This window comes from Medicago sativa, chromosome 6 (assembly GCF_051527215.1).
Source record: "Medicago sativa cultivar Bolivia chromosome 6, Bolivia_mono, whole genome shotgun sequence".
Classification (NCBI taxonomy): Eukaryota; Viridiplantae; Streptophyta; class Magnoliopsida; order Fabales; family Fabaceae; genus Medicago; species Medicago sativa.
In genome coordinates this window covers 5549373-5566208 of record NC_140754.1, presented here as the reverse complement: position 1 = coordinate 5566208, position 16836 = coordinate 5549373, and the positions used below count along the sequence as shown (strand labels likewise).

At 31.4% G+C, this 16836-nt stretch overlaps 1 protein-coding gene and 2 pseudogenes across 4 annotated transcripts; 2 read left to right on the top strand and 1 right to left on the bottom strand.

The window, feature by feature from the left end:
• The first annotated feature begins 5224 nt into the window (after positions 1 to 5224).
• On the top strand, positions 5225 to 6915 carry LOC146912314 (AAA-ATPase At3g28510 pseudogene; annotated as a pseudogene).
• Positions 6916 to 9017: 2102 nt separating this feature from the next.
• On the bottom strand, positions 9018 to 10797 carry LOC146912313 (AAA-ATPase ASD, mitochondrial pseudogene; annotated as a pseudogene). The gene has a single exon (XR_015016406.1). The product of XR_015016406.1 is annotated as an AAA-ATPase ASD, mitochondrial pseudogene (transcript).
• Positions 10798 to 14566: 3769 nt separating this feature from the next.
• Positions 14567 to 16775, top strand: LOC146912312 (uncharacterized). Of its 3 annotated transcripts, none has more exons than XM_085720406.1 (7): positions 14567 to 14812; positions 15398 to 15445; positions 15602 to 15804; positions 15884 to 15925; positions 16009 to 16092; positions 16187 to 16248; positions 16716 to 16775. In XM_085720406.1, the coding sequence occupies exons 2-7, from the start codon at positions 15436 to 15438 to the stop codon at positions 16750 to 16752; spliced, it is 438 nt and encodes a 145-aa protein (XP_085576532.1). In that variant the 5' UTR covers positions 14567 to 14812; positions 15398 to 15435; the 3' UTR covers positions 16753 to 16775. The 3 variants fall into 3 exon arrangements, with proteins under 3 accessions (XP_085576532.1, XP_085576531.1, XP_085576533.1); XM_085720405.1 differs by having other exon boundaries at positions 16527 to 16769; XM_085720407.1 differs by lacking the exon at positions 16716 to 16775 and adding an exon at positions 16547 to 16609.
• Positions 16776 to 16836: the final 61 nt, after the last annotated feature.

Below are 16836 nucleotides of genomic sequence, written 5' to 3'. Positions count from 1 at the left end.
TTACATGCATATGGACAGATATTACTTGAAAAGTTTCACACACTCGAGAGAATGTAGATGATATGTTTGCCGCCACACCATAAGGGTTTGATATTCATCAAGGTGGAGATTGTTGAAGTAGGACTCATATATTCATCCATTAGCAGAATCGACGTGTTTATGTCGTGCTAGGTATTTGTGTCGGATTTGGTGCTTCATAGGGTTCAATGTTGTCTTTATTTGATTTGAAATTAATAATCCCACAATGGGTGCATGACTGAACAAAAAATGGTTTTAACATGATTTTGTGTCCTATGCAACTAGTTCTATTTTTGTGTTGATGTTGCTGGGTGTTTTAATTGGGTGGAGAATTGAGATTTAGTGTAAAAAAACAGCATGTATATGCATTTTCATGAGGGGCTGCTTTAGCAAGGAAGAATGTCATGTGATGGCTTCTATTCTTCTTGCATGATGCATTTCGTTGCTTTGTCTAAATTATTTCATGTTTAGTGTATTAAGTTATGTAAAAGAAGTGTATATTTTTGGTGTGTTTATCTTCGGTAATAAAGTAGAACATCTAAACTTAGATATGCCTTTTCTTTTGTGGCATTTGATTAGGCATTCTCATAAGCTTTAAGCAAGTTCTCCAACCAAGTCTGTATGAATATTTTATAGTTCTTTTTTTTTTGGGAAAATTTAATACTTCTAACACCTTAATCAAAAGTTTTTGTCAAAAAAAAAAAAAAAAACACCTTAGTCAAAAGTATATATAAATCTGAAATGCTGAAATCATTTATGGATTCAATATGAAATTTTGACCGATATCATTTTTAATTCTTTATCTTCAATAAAAAAGTATATTGCCAAGCCTATCAGTTGGTAGACAATGTATACAAAATCAGAGGTCGGGGTTCGAACTTCAAATACCTCACTTCTCCACATTTATTATGTGTCAACTTTGGTCATTAAACTACTAGACAAAAAAAAAAATTATTGTCGCTATTTTTTTGACCAATATCTTTAGAAATATCATTATACAAAAATATTAATAAGCAATATTTTCTATAAATTAACACTATAAAAATATTATTAAGCAATATTTTCTATAAATTAACACTCTTTAATTGCTCTTTATCTAGAAGTAAAAGGTGTAATATCACTGTTTTTTTCTCGACCATTTATCACTTTTTATTCTTTTTATTTTTTATTTTTTTTTGAAGGAATTTATTTTTTATTTTGTTGGGGTAGCTTTATGTCCATATTTTTTTTTCCTTTAATTGAACCTGATTTTTGACTTAGAAAAGATTCATACAGAGAATAAAAAATTAATTAAAGTTAAAAAAAAAATACGATTCTAAAATTTGAACGTAATAAATGGAAATGTAAATAATTATTAACATTTTCAAATTTGTATTAATAGGTACACACATCACTAGTCTGGCATATCATAACAAGTTAATAGCATCTATGATTTTATTCGTCGAGCAAATTGAGTTGAAATGGAAGCTTCTTTGAAGATGGTGTTGAAGATTGTGGTAGTGCTTTTTGCTTTTGTGAGCACAATGTTTGGAGTTGTTCAAGGGAATGAAGTTGTTCAAGGGAATGAGAAAAGGGTTTGTTTGTAATCCAGAAATACCATGTTTTGGGCCAAACTGCTGCTCCCCACCTCATGCCAAGGCTACAAATCCTTAAAGTTTTGTAGTTGTATGGTTGCTTTTTCAATAAAAAATGTGAGCATATAAGAAATTATATGAATTTCATAATATAACTATATGAATAAATGAGAAATTATAGTTTCATCTTCAATATTATAATTTTTCATATTTTGTTGAACTTTTACCACGAATATTATTTAAGTTATTAAGTATGCATGTTTTAGTAAAAAAAAAAGTTACACCTACACAAAATCAATTGGGGATTTACTTCCTCAAAACGTAAATCTATCAATAATCCATCATTTTCTTACACCGTAGAATTGAAAAAAAAATAAGTTTTCGTTACACGTATAATTTATAAAACCAATGAATGTTAAACATATACAAATATTAGTATTCATTCACGAGTATTAATATTCCAAATGTACCAAAAAATAAAAATATTCCAAGAACCAGGTGTTATATTGAAAAACCTCAATGTTTAACTGAATATTGTGAAGGAAAGTGACTATAGGAATAATAAATTCTCATAGAAAATTGACTTTTATTTAAGTTGTAATCAAGCTCCTAACCTTGTTGTTTATAATACTCACTCACACGATCTACATATAAGACGGTATTATATATCCTCGCTTCCAAGCTTTACCAATCTTAGCATAATACTCTTTCCCCATTTTGAATTTAACAAGATCATTGATAATATCTTCTTTCCGACTTAAAATTGTAGTTTTTTTGTTGTTGTTTTTAGATTTTCAAACCGTTATATTTGGATTTATAAATTCCATTTTAAAAAAAGAATTTTCATTTATCAAAGTTGTTATTAGTTTGAGTCACGACCAGACCGTTCTCTTTAAAATGTTTTGTGGCACTGAGACTCCATGATAAAATGCTCAGATACAATCGTGCGATTAACTATTGCACTACTATGACCACTCCAGTGTGATATATTGGTGATACCACCATTCTAAATTTTAATATCTCCAAATATCAATATGATATTTTCAACCACTCAAATATTCTAACATATAACTTTTCCACAAGAAGAAAATATAAAAGAGACTATACTTTTAAGATCATTCTTAATTTCAAAATGACAATATTTCTGAAAAGGGATTATGATCTTAAAGACATTATTCTTGAAAAGGGACTATGATCTTAAAAATATTCTTTATTATGAGGGGGACATAGATTATCGAGGGACTATGCTCTTAAGACTATTCTTAATTTCGATGGGACATTATACCGAAAATGGGACTATGGTTTTAATAACACTCTTAACTTCGAAGGGGCATAAAAAGGAGATGAAGAGATGAAAGACTAGTCAACACAAGTCAAAGAGGGAGATAGAAGAAAAGAATACTTTTCGGTGTGTGGAATGAACTATGTGATATCACTATTTAAAGAGAAAATTCACATATGTGTCAAACTTTGGGAACAAGTAATTCACATATTAGATCTAGTACACAAATATCTCAAATTGAGTACAAAAATATATAATTGAATACAAGAATATATTTTTTTTGAAAGATATATTCTTGTATACAATAATATATTATTGAGTATAAAAATATAATTTAGATAAGTACCAAAATATATTAGATTGCATACCAAAATATTTTAGCAATACTTGGAGACAAAGAAAGCACATTCTAATAATTATTAAATTAATTATTTAATTTAACATTTCCAAATAATATAATTTTTTTTTCGCTAGTGTTTACTTCGTTCGCATATAATTATTCCCCCTAGAGGTACATCCCCACTATATAAACACTTCTATCGTGTGTAATCCATCCAATGCAGGACTTCTACTTTTTTTCAATTCACACAATACTAGTTTTACCCAATGAGAGAATTTATGTTTACTCTCTTAACTCAATCCGCTACTTGGATTTTAAAAATGGTTTCAGAAATAACGTCAAAGATGATTCTATAAGATTTCCAATAAACAAAGGTGTCACCTACAACTTGAATCTCTGCATAGCGAGTAACATTCCAATTAACAAGAGTTTCTCGTGGAATTGAACTCAATCATAGACATAGAACCCGCACACAACCTTTTTGGGGTGTATTTTAAAAGCTCGTGCATTTATGGCTATGCACATTTATCCCAGTTTGATGAACGCTCTTTGTATTATGCCTCAAAATCCCAAAGGAACCGGCATCAGTTCCACATTTGTATAGGTTAGTCCATCAAGAGTACTCGTGTAGCTATGTACTCCACTCCATATAGGGTATAGATCCCATAAAGAGTTTCTATTATCTAAAGAGTTTCTATTATCTCATCCTCATTTGGTTGCACGAATCTTGCTTCTCTAGTTTTTATCATAACATATTCTATTATAATATAACTTCTTATTACCCATCGAACCTATTTATTGGGATCTCCAGTCATTTAGGTCGGGTTACCTTTAGGCATTAGTCGCATTCTATTGGATGTATTTCAGACTTTCTTTCTAGCTAATCCTTTCGTCAAATGAATTGCTAATTTATCATCAGTACATACATGATCTAGTTTAACCGCTCCATTGAAGAGTGGCTAGCTCTCTAATTGTTATGTGTTCATGCCTTAATTATCGTCTCTTACCATTGTGGTAACGATTCTCAATTTTGCAATAGTTGTGGTACTATCACAATGAGTTAACACAGCTGCCAACAGTTTTTCCTAGTCATGGTTAAATATTAGAAAAATTAAACCTAGGATAAATTAAATATAAATTTTTTAAACACCAATAAGTCAAGATATAAATGACACAATTTTTTTTTCCGAAAGGATAAATAAGTAACGAAAATTTAGATCTAGAAATCTACTTTTTTATTTCCCACAAAGGGATCTCAACTAGCAAGAACTTTATCAACTTGTTTTTTTCACTAGTTTTCTCTAGTGATCCCATCTCATATTTCATTGTGAACTGAGTCAATATTGTCTAGCTCTTATTTTTCCAAGAAACAACTCCTCAAGTGATACTCAATGTGTAGTCATTGGTCGCTTAAGAATCATCTAAAAGGATGTTCCATTTTGTATCATTCAAGTACAATATGATACTTTTCATAATGTAATCCTAGAGTCATTGTCTTTTTAAGGTACCTCATGACTCTTTAAATAGCATGTCGACAATTTTTTTTTTATAATTTCACTACTCTTCTGAATGAATAAATTAATGTCCTTTACTCAAAAAATAATAGCTCTCTCGGTGTAAAATAATTGTACAAATTGGAGACACAAATCAATTAAACAAATTTTATTTTATTGTTTAATTAATATGCTCTCTTAGTGTAAAATAATTGTATGCGGTTAAATTATATTAATTAAATTCTTTATTTTTTTGTGTGAAATTAAATAGATATATTAACCTAATTGAGTATACAAATAAAATATTTTTTTCGTTTTTATATTTTCTTTCTTATTAATCTGGCCGCTAGTTTTCAATTTCAGCACGCCCACAAAATCAACAAATCGTATGTCTCCGAGATAACTTGGTCACCAAGATACAAAACCTAAATCACTCCTTATAAAATCACACCATATAGGTTAAAGCAACACACACCCAAAAAAAAAAATAATAATAATAATAATAGACACAATCGTTTCGAAGTATTAGAGATGGCAATGGGAATTGGGGAAATATTGTCGCAACTAGGCTCAATTATGGCTAGCCTAATGTTTGTTTATGCCATGTTTGAGAAATTTTTACCATCTGATCTTCGAAAGTTTGTTAAAAAGTACACGCACAAATTTGCAGATCATATGTCCCCTTACATCCAAATAACTTTCTATGAATCATCAGGAGAGCGTCTCAAACAAAGCGAAACTTACACAATCATCCAAACATATCTCGGTGCTAACTCGAGTCAAAGAGCCAAAAAACTTAAAGGCGAAGTTATGGAAGATAGCCAATCCCCGCTTGTCCTTAGCATGGATGACAACGAAGAGATCGAGGATGAGTTCAATGGAGTCAAAGTTTGGTGGTCTGCAAATTGCACAGTTCCAAGAAGAAAAGGCATGGATGTGGTAAGATACTTAACACTAACTTTCCACAAAAGGCATCGCGATCTCATCACTTCCTCTTACATAAAACATGTGTTGGAACAAGGAAAGGCTCTTATATTTAAGAATAGGCGACTAAAGCTTTACACCAACAATAGCGGTTGTTGGTGGTTGTCAGGGTGGAGTCACACAAATTTTGCGCACCCTGCAAAGTTTGAAACACTTGCTATGGAACCGAAGAAGAAAGAAGAGATCATAAACGATCTTGTTAAATTCAAGAAAGGGAAAGAGTATTATGCTAAAGTTGGAAAGGCTTGGAAACGGGGTTATCTACTCTATGGTCCACCAGGAACTGGGAAATCTACCATGATATCTGCTATTGCAAATTTCATGAACTACGATGTATATGATCTTGAATTAACAACTGTCAAGGATAACAATGAGTTGAAAAGACTTTTGATTGAGACGTCGAGCAAATCAGTTATAGTTATTGAAGATATTGATTGTTCTCTTGATCTTACCGGTCAAAGGAAGAAGAAAAAGGAGAAAGATCGTAATGATAAGAATGAGAAAAAAGAGAAAATTGATAAGAAAAGTGAAGATGAAGATGAAGATGAAGATGATGATGATGATGATGATGATGATGATGATGATGATGATGATGATGATGAAGTGAAAAGGAAAAGCAAGGTAACTCTTTCGGGTTTGTTGAATTTTATTGATGGAATTTGGTCTTCATGTGGAGGAGAAAGGATCATAATTTTCACAACAAATTTTGTGGACAAACTTGATCCTGCTCTTATTAGGAGAGGAAGGATGGATAAACACATAGAAATGTCCTATTGTAGCTATCAAGCTTTCAAGGTTCTTGCAAAGAACTACTTAGATGTTGAGTCTCATGGTGATTTGTTTCCAGTTATTGAAAAGTTGTTGGGAGAGACTAATATGTCACCCGCTGATGTTGCTGAGAATTTGATGCCAAAGTCGACCACCGAAGATGTTGAGGCTTGCTTGAAGAATTTGATTCAATATCTTGAGATTGCAAAGGAAAAGGAAGGAAGCAAAGAAAAAGGCTGTGAAAGCTCAACTGGTGGCAGGGAAAGATAAACAAGAATTGGCTCAAGACTAGAGTTGATTGAGAAGAATGCTGTCATACATTAATTTAGATTGGATTGATTTCAGTTTTTTTTATTTTTTTATTTAGATGGATTAATTTCAGTTTTCTTAATAATGTTTTGAAACCGTTTAATAAAACCATAGTTATGAATTATGTTCATGTCTGCTGCTGGTATGTTGAGGGAATTTGGTCTGATTTGTATTGTAAATAGCTTTGGTTATTCATGCTTGATTATTACGTCCTCCGTTTCTTTTTATAAATACCAGTTTCCGCTCACAAAATGATGCTTACAAAAATCGATATGATTATGTCGTGTTAGGTATTTGTGTCTGATTCAATGCTTCATTAGTTTTGATTGTTGTCTTTATATCAACAGTATCTCTCCTTCATGTGTTCCAGTTCTGAATTAATCCAAACATATAAATATTAAACGTGTATAAAAACCAATACCTAAAAATACAAACAAAACCACAGGCCAAAACAGTTGTCATGGTAAATTCTACACCTTCATTAGTCAAGCCCTAATTATTGTGTGTTTATAATCACCCTGGAAATAAATTGATAGTAGGTTATCAATTATAGTGTGCAGTAGATTATCACTCTAGAAGTAAGCCCTAATTATAGTGTTTAACCTTTGATTTAACTTATATATTCTTTTTTATTTAAGTGGGGTGTGGTATTAGACTTAATTTAATTTTTTGAGGCCCATAGATTTTGGAGGCCCGGCTTGGTTGAGCTGCTTGCGCACCCCCAAGGCCGGGCCTGATTAGTTGCAACATTTTCTTTGGAGAAATCCTTGAGTAGTCACAACCATATATAAAAATTATTTGATCTCACACAGAAAAATACATATTATTATTTAATCATTTTAAGATACACATTATTATTTTTTACTCTAATAGAAGGTGCATCCCCTGGATGTGACCTCCCAACATAGCTATATCTTTTCAAATGTTCCTTTCTAAAAAAAAAAAAAAAATCAATTTCATTTTCTTAAAAAATAATTAAATTTGGTGTGGGTCGGAAGTCTCATCCCCATGATGCGACCATCTATCACAAGATTTTTTCTTTAAATGATACTCCCTCCGTTTCAAAATGAATGTCGTTTTAGGTGTTTATTACACACATATTAAGAAATGCAATGATTAAGAGAAAGAGAATGGTTATTTTACCAAATTATCCTTATTAACTATTGGTTAGTTTTAAAAGTAATACTTTGGAAGTAGTGTGCTGAGTATTAATTGGAAGGTACAATTGAAAAGAAAAAATTATTATTGCATTGGAAATTGAAAGCGACACTCATTTTGAAACAATTTTTTTTGGCTAAAGCGACACTTATTTTGAAACGGAGGGAGTAAATGTTAGTTGTTATGTTAGTATTTTTCTCTCGGTGAAGATTTGTACCTTGAATCTTGAACACTTTAACTTTTTTAATCTCTTAGCTCAACCAAGTTAGCTATCCATCCTCAAAACCAAACCTTGCATATCACAAGTTAAAATATATATAAGAATATAATCATGTTGAGGGGTCACATTCTAGGGATTTGTCTTTTGTGTGTGTGAGAGAGAAAATATATTTTGATGTTTAATTTAAAAGTGAATCATTTTTTAGTTTTTTAGAGAAAAAAACAAAGATATTTTAGAAATAATCCTAATATGTATATTAGGATTCAAAAGGGAGAACCTAAACATGGCCTTTTAACATTCAAAAGCTACTAACATGAACAACATCCTTTCAAAAAAAATTTGAACGACATAATACACTATTAAGGATTTAATATAAAGTTTAAAAATATTATTAATATTACTGAAACTAATCCAATCCAAGTTAATGGATGAAACCATTCTCCTTAGAATTTTCATTAGCTTTCACATTTTCTTCCTCTTGAGCATTTTCTTATTTATCTTTTTCTTTCGTTGGTTTTGCTTCCACCTCTCTAGCCTTTTTGACCCCTTTGTTTTGGATTCTTTTATGAAAAAACTATTTTTTTTAGTAAAAAAAAAATCTATTTTATCATTTTTAAGTGTTTGTTTAGGATTTTTTTTAAAAATCATTTTATCAAAAAAAATCTATTTTGACTCTAAAATGAAAAGCTATTAAGATTAGTTTTTCTCAAAATCTATTTTTTTATACATAAGAAGGTAAGACATGAACTAGTTAAAAATCATTTTTGATAAAAAAAAATGATTTTTTTGGATAGTAAACAAACACAAATAGCTTCAGATTTTTTTCAAAATCTCTAAAATAAATCTCTAGATTTTTCTAACACAAAATCTATTTTCTTTAAAGCTAAAACAACCGCACCCTTTATTTACTTGATTAAAACAGAAAATATGAACATGTACATAATAATACTTAACTATATGCCTTTATACAAAAGGTTCAAAATATTATTTAGATTACTGAATACACTAATTAGACTTCAATTACTGAAATTAATCTAATCCAAATCAATGGATGACACCATTCTCCTTCACTTTTTCCTCTAATTTTTCATCAACCTTAACCTTTTCTTCCTCTTGAGTTAATTCTTGTTTCTCTTTCTCTGCCTTGAGCTGAGCTTGCTCGTCTTCTATCTTTTTATTTGCTTCCTCCTCATCCTTTTTCTTTGCTTCCTCAAGAGATTGAATCAAATTCTTCAAGCAAGTTTCAAAATCTTCAGTGATTGACTTTGGCATCAAATTCTCAGCAACATCAGCCGGTGACATATTAGTCTCTCCCAACAACTTTTCAATAACTGGAAATAAATCATCATGAGACTCAACATCTAAGTAGTTTCTTGCAAGAACCTTGAAAGCTTGATAGCTACAATAAGACATTTCTATATGCTTATCCATTCGTCCCCTCCTTATGAGAGCAGGATCAAGTTTATCCACAAAATTAGTTGTGAAAATTATGATCCTCTCTGATCCACATGCTGACCAAATTCCATCAATAAAATTCAACAAACCCGAAAGAGTTACCTTACTTTCATTTTTCTCTTCTTTTTCAGCTTTCTTAATAGGATCCTTCTTTTCATCATTCTCATCATCATCTTTCTCCTTTTTCTTCTTCCTTTGCCCGGTGAGATCGAGAGAACAATCAATATCTTCAATAACTATAATTGATTTACTCGACGTCTCGATCAAAAGTCTTTTCAGCTCATTGTTATCCTTAACAATTGTTAATTCAAGATCATACACGTCGTAGTTCATGAAATTCGCAATAGCGGATATCATAGTAGATTTTCCGGTTCCTGGAGGTCCATAAAGTAGATAACCACGTTTCCAAGCCTTTCCAACTTTAGCATAATACTCTTTCCCTTTCTTGAATTTTATAAGATCATTTAGGATCTCTTCTTTCTTTTTTGGTTCCAAAGCAAGTGTTTCAAAACTTGCAGGATGCTCAAAAGTTGTGTGACTCCACTTTGTGCTTCTATACCTAAACCAATTATTGCTTGGATTGTTAGTGTAAATCTTTAACTGCCTATTCTTCATTGTTATAGCCTTTCCTTGTTCCAAAACATGTTGGATGTAAGAGGTAGTGATGAGATCACGATGTCTTTTATGGAAGGTTAGGGTTAAGAATCTTTTCTCATCTGACTTAGGGTAGATTGAAAATGATTGTGTTCTTGAGGTGATATGATTTGCTGACCACCAAACTTTGACACCATTGAACTCATCTGTGATCTCTTGGTTGTCATCCATGCTTAGAACAAGTGGATTTTGGCTATCTTTGATAACTTCAGCTTTAAGTCTTCTAGCTCTTTTTGAAGAGTTAGCACTAAGATATGTTTGGATGGTTGTGTAAGTTTTGCTGTGTTTGAGATGATCTCCTGATTTCTCATAGAAGGTTATTTGGATGTAAGGGTACATGAAGTTTGTGAATTTGTGAATGTATTTTTTAACAAATCTACGAAGTGCTGGTGGGAAGAATTTCTCATACATGGCATATACAAACATTATGCTAGCCATTATTGAGCCTAGGTTTGACCATATTTCACTAATTCCCATCTCTTATGATATGAAATGTTTAAATGTTAGGTAATATGTATGGTTGTGATCCTAACTTTTGTGTTGTATAAACTCAAAAGGTGTGTGGTATTTATAAGGAGTATGATACTTAAGAGTGTTTTTTCAAGTGTTCTTCTTTCACAGCTTGGAAAATACCATGTAGGTTCTCTTTGTTTTCTTGTGAGTTTCTTCGGGGTCCATGTTTTACTATAAGACACAAGAGTAGTTAATTTTTCTTTTTAATAAAATGTTTAATTAAGTTGGACTTCAAGACTCACAAGCATCAAAGCATGCCTCAAAGTTCACATGGACAGTGAGAATTAAACTCATCAAAAAGAGTGGTTAGATTAACAAATAATAACGACAAAAGAAACAAAAAATTGACATAACCAAAGAAAATATATAAAAACGAAAAATGGTATTTGAACATTATTTATTTGGAATGCCGGTTACATATTTTTCCCAGTAAGACAAAATATATCGTTTTCTATCGCACTATCCTTCATCCTTGCACCATTCTTTATGAAAAAATTATTATTTATGTCATACTAACAATTTCTATGATATTTTTTTAATTTTATGTCATACTAACAATTTCTATGATATTTTTTTTAATTTTCCTTTTTAAAGTGATAGAGAGTGCGATATTTGGAATTTGATTTAGACTAACTCATTTTTTTTCAGAATAACAACCAGTTACAGAGCATTAATAGAAAGAGTAACCAAAAAAAAATATTAATAGAAAGCCAAAGTAAAGGAAAATGGACACATCATCTTTGTTAATGCAGTTTGGTCAATGATGTTTACATACGCGACTATAGAGCACCTACAATTCTATTTGTATTACTCTTATGAATAAGATTTTAGTGTTACAAACAATTTATATAGTGTTACTACTATGATTCAGTTTACAATATTACCATCCGTCCCTTGCCTTCTATAGTAAAAATAAAAATAAATTAACAGCACATATTCTGAATTATTAATTACTTTTTATTCATAACTTACATTTTAGACACAATTCTCTAATGGCAGTTTTGTATTTTTATCCGCCGAGTCTCTAGTTTTTCAACATTGCTATATATAGCGAGAAGTATTGTCCCGAATCCATCAACAATGAAAATAAGCCAATAAAAAGAAGCTGTGAGCGGAAATCATGGGAGGTTGGGAGAAAAAGATGGAAATCATGAACTAGTGGATGGGTGGTATACATGCCACATGTGTCTTGAAATTCTCGTGATAGTACTATTTCGCTTGAAATAGCATTTTTTCTAGTTTTTTTAACAATATTTTGATTGAAAACATATTCCATGCAGTCCTCACATTCATGCGGTCACAACGTTAATCATCGTTGGATCAAGATCAAATAATGGATATTTAAGTTGATTTTGATTTTTTTTAGACTTTAGATCCTCCAAACTTAATCTAATGGTCATTGATGTGTTTACCGCATGAATGCAAGATTTGACAACAGAAAATTCGAATTCGTTTTGTTTGCCTTTAATTTGACCAATTCCCAATTTGGAGCCTTTGTTGAGAAGTATATATCCTAGGAGTAATGATATTTTGATATCCATTTGATGACAACTTTGTTGACAACCTTGTTTTTCTCACTTCTTATTGGTCAAAAACAATGGAGAGAGAAAAAGGAAGAGAGAGGATAACTATATCATGTGAGTATGAGAGAGAAAGTTGTCCAAAAGTTGTCAAAGAGTGGTTGTCAAAATATCATTTCTCATATCCTAGTCTAGTTTCGTCCAATTAACTTTGGGTTTCGTTGCGCTTGATGTTGAAGCTAGAATGTTTTCTTAGCCAACTTTGATGGGCCACACCATACTACCAAAATGAATTCTTCTGCATGTGCATTTTCATGTTGAAATTTTGGGTTTGTTTCACACTATGTTGGGACTTTGTGTACACATGTGCAAGTGTTTCTCGGATTAATTCCCTAGTTCATGGTGTGTTGAATTTTCATCACAAAATTTGGTGACTTAATCTTGGCCATCAAGTAATCTTGTCCTCATAATTTTTTATTTTCCTCTTTTTTATTAATAATACTACTTTTCTCTACAAACATTGCACCACTAAAAACAATAAAAAAAAAAATAAAAAAATATATGTCTTATGTGAACTTTCCTTAACGTTGGTTCCATCCCAGTACTAAAAGGTTAAAAGCACATATGCGGTCATATTAACCATCCATCCCCCAAGAGGAACAGGCAAAATAAATGTCTTCTTCTAGAGGATGTCATGGTCAAGTCTTCTGTGAACTTTCCTTAACGTTAGTCTTGTTCAGCTCAAGTTTTTTTTTTTTTTTTTATGAAAATAAAATGATATCATCAATCAAACAAGTCTAAAATGAGGACCGTACTTCTTCTTTTTGTCACATTAAGAAAAGGAAGAAAAATCCATATAATCAACTCTTTTTTTTGTTTGATTATACATCAAATAACAAATAATATTATTACTTTTTTGAGAAATCATCAAATAATATTTAAAATTAAGATACTTTGTATTGGGTGAGATCCCCCCGGCATCATGCAAATAATAGAACTCCTTTTCCATTTTATTGTCAACTTAAAATATGGTTAAAATATATATGGAGTGTTTTTAAAATAGGATTGTCTACTCGTGTTGTTTCCACATAGAAAGCGATGCGCATGGGAAAGGATGAAGAAAATACTCCACTAATAAAGGAGAGGAGGTTGAACACGTCTATTTTGTACTCACTCCGTTTCAAAATGAGTGTCCACACATATTAAAAAATGCAATGATTAAAAGAAAGATAATGGTTATTTTACCAAATTATCCTTATTAACTATTGCTTAGTTTTAAAAGTAGTAATATTTTGGAAGTAGTGTGCAGAATATTAATTGGAGGGTACAATTGAAAAGAAAAAGTTATTATTGCATTGAAAACTGAAAGTGACATTCATTTTAAAACAAATTTTTTTTGCTAAAGCGACACTCATTTTGAAACAGAGTGAGTAATATAAATTAAGTTTAAGTGTATTGGATCTTGGAAATTCGTGGTTGTACTTAAGATTAAGAGAGCGGCAAAACTCATTTAAGTTGGGTTAAGTGATTTTAACTTGGAACAGTGGAGTGTGCTCCTAGCTATCAAAATTTCATATTTGATTCATCTCGGTGTCAACTTTGATAGAATACTCCATATTAAATGCGGACCCTGTAAATAGACAATGATCAGATACATAGTTAAAAAAAAAAAATTAAGAGATCAGTAACTGACATACTTTTATATAGATCACTAACATAGTTATGATGAGTTTAGCTCAGTTCGTAGGAACAATTCGTAATATACACAGTATCCGAGGTTTAAACCGGACTACCACCAAAAATAATACTCCCTCCGTCCTTCAATAGATGACCTAGTTGACTCCGACAGACGTACCAATGCATATGTTTTATCTTTGATATCTTCAATTCTTTACTAAAAAAAATTATGAAAATTTAATATTTTAAAAATATTCATCAAGACGAATCCAACAACATCTTACAAGATATTATTTATCTTTGTGAATTAGTAGAAAAATATGGTCAAAGTATGTCAAGTCAATAATGTATATTATCAACTAGGTCATCTATTAAGGGACGGAGGGAGTAGATCCCTTAGTCTTCATGTTGACCGCCACTACAAGAAAATCCATGATATGCTACCATAACTATGCTAGGAAATGTAATGGTAGTAAATATAAAAATAATTTGCTACCATTTAACAGATATTAGATTTATTTTTAATTTTTTATTTATTTTTAAATAAATTACTGTCAAAAATCCTTTTTTTAAGGGGTCAAAAAAAATTGGTTTAGAAGAAAAAAAAAAAACCCATTATCTTAGAAACGCACATCGCGAATTCCAATGTCCATCTCCACCGCAGCACCGATCACCACAATTGTCGTTGCTTGCTCCGATAACCACCGTCACCGTCGCTTGCTCCGATAACCACCGTCACCGTCGCTTGCTCCGATCACCACCGTCATCGTCGCTCGCACTTATCACCACCTTATCGGCTTTTCCGATTGAAATGATTTGTTCTCCAATTATCCGATCTGTGTTTTCGGTATGAACCCTAATTTTTGTAATTTCACCTCAATTTCATCTTTTATGTGACTTTTTTCGAATCTTTTCACCTTTAATGAAACTAGTAGTTAAATTTGTTTGAATTAGTATGAATTTCTTTGAATTGCAGTGAAATTGAATTTGTCTATGTGAAACATTCGACGAATTGTCACTTTTGTTTCTAGTTTAATTCATTCCTAGATTTTGTCTTAGTGTTATTCAATGTTGAAATTCCTATGTTGTATCAAATTTTAGAGAACTATTCATTTAGGCCCTGTTTGGATAAACTGCTTATTTAGAGCTTATAGCACAAGCACTTATCATGTTTAGCACTTATGTGTAAAGTTACATAAGCTATTTTTATAGCAAATGATGAAATAAATTTAAATTGTCTTTGTATATACTTTAAGCTATTTTCGTAATTTACCTCAGAGAACTTATGAAAATAAGTTATTTTCAAAATTTCTACCAAACAGTCTCATAAAATTATGCCAGTATATAATAAGCATAAGCTAATCCAAACAGGTCATTAATTTCTTATAGAATAATCTGCTTTCCTCTACTGATTGTTGTTGCTGGCCTGTAGATGCTAGAACTTGGAATGTCTCTTGGAGTCGTTAATTCATGACCGAAGGTAAATCAAACACCTATCCAACTTGTTGAAGTAACAATGCATTTTTCTGTTTGAATCATTATTGGGTCTTATCTGACAAATCGAACACGGTATGTATGTATGTACCTTCATTTCTTTTCTTCAATTGTTAAACTGCTCATATATTGTGTGTTGTAGAGCGTGATGAATTACGCAAAGATATCGAACAGCTATGTATGCAACAAGCTGGACCTGCCTATCTTACTGTCGCTACACGAATGCATTTTCAAAGAACAGCTGGATTGGAGCAAGAGATACAAACCCTTCAAAATAAGTTGGCTGCCTCTACAAGAGACACTCTTAATCTACAAGACCAACTTTCTCAGGCTTACAGAATTAAAGTAATTGAAATTAACCTTAACCTTTTTCTGTTTCTGTTATTGTTCTTTGTTTTCTTACTCTGCTACTTACTGTATTCAGGATCATGAACTGGCAGATCTACACGCTCCCAAGGTTTCAAAGGTATCCTCCCCTTTCTTTCTTGTGTCGAACTCGAGGTTTATATATGGATGATTACATTACTTTATCTAAATTAATATCTCAAGAATATGGAAGCCGAGAAGCAGCTTAAATTTCTACAGGGCTGTGTAGCTGCTGCGTTTGCTGAAAGGGATCATGCAATAATTGAGGTTAGGTTGCTTTTCATTTCATTTAAATAAATACTTTATTGCTTCTTCATATTCTCAATCTCAACTCGTCTAAACACTTTTCATCAACTAACAGGCTGAAAAAGCCAAGGAAAAGGAGGAAGCGATGTCACAACAAATACATGGATTCCTCAAAAGGTATTCCTAATCATATTACTGCATATTATTAATAAACTATGTACTGAACAAATATAATATGAAACAAGACACTACATGACTTGGGATGTACCAAATTAACTGCTGTGCCTGTTTGTGCTCCACTTTATATGAAGGACCATGCAAACACTCTATTAGAGAATTTAATACTTTCTGTATGGTAACTAATTAAACAAGGTTCTCACTTATGTGCATATTTTAGTAATGCTTATACGATAGAAAGGTCTTTTGATTTCACTTGCAATTTATCTCTAACACAGGGCAGAAGAACTTACCTCAGATTGTTGTAAGCAGAAGGAATTTAATGATGCTCTGCAGAGTGATCAAGCAATGTATATAGAGCAAAATGAAAAATTATTTAAATACATATAACCAGACAAGAGAATTATTGGAAAATATATGAATTAACACCTGCTATAGAATTTGTTATGTCATATAACTTTATGCAGTGGTCGCAAGTCTGGCTTTGGAAGGTTTAAAACTTGATGCATATGATAGAATCAAACTCAGAGCCCGTTTGTTATAGCTTTTTTAAGAAAAAAATCACTTATTTTAAAAAAATAATCACTT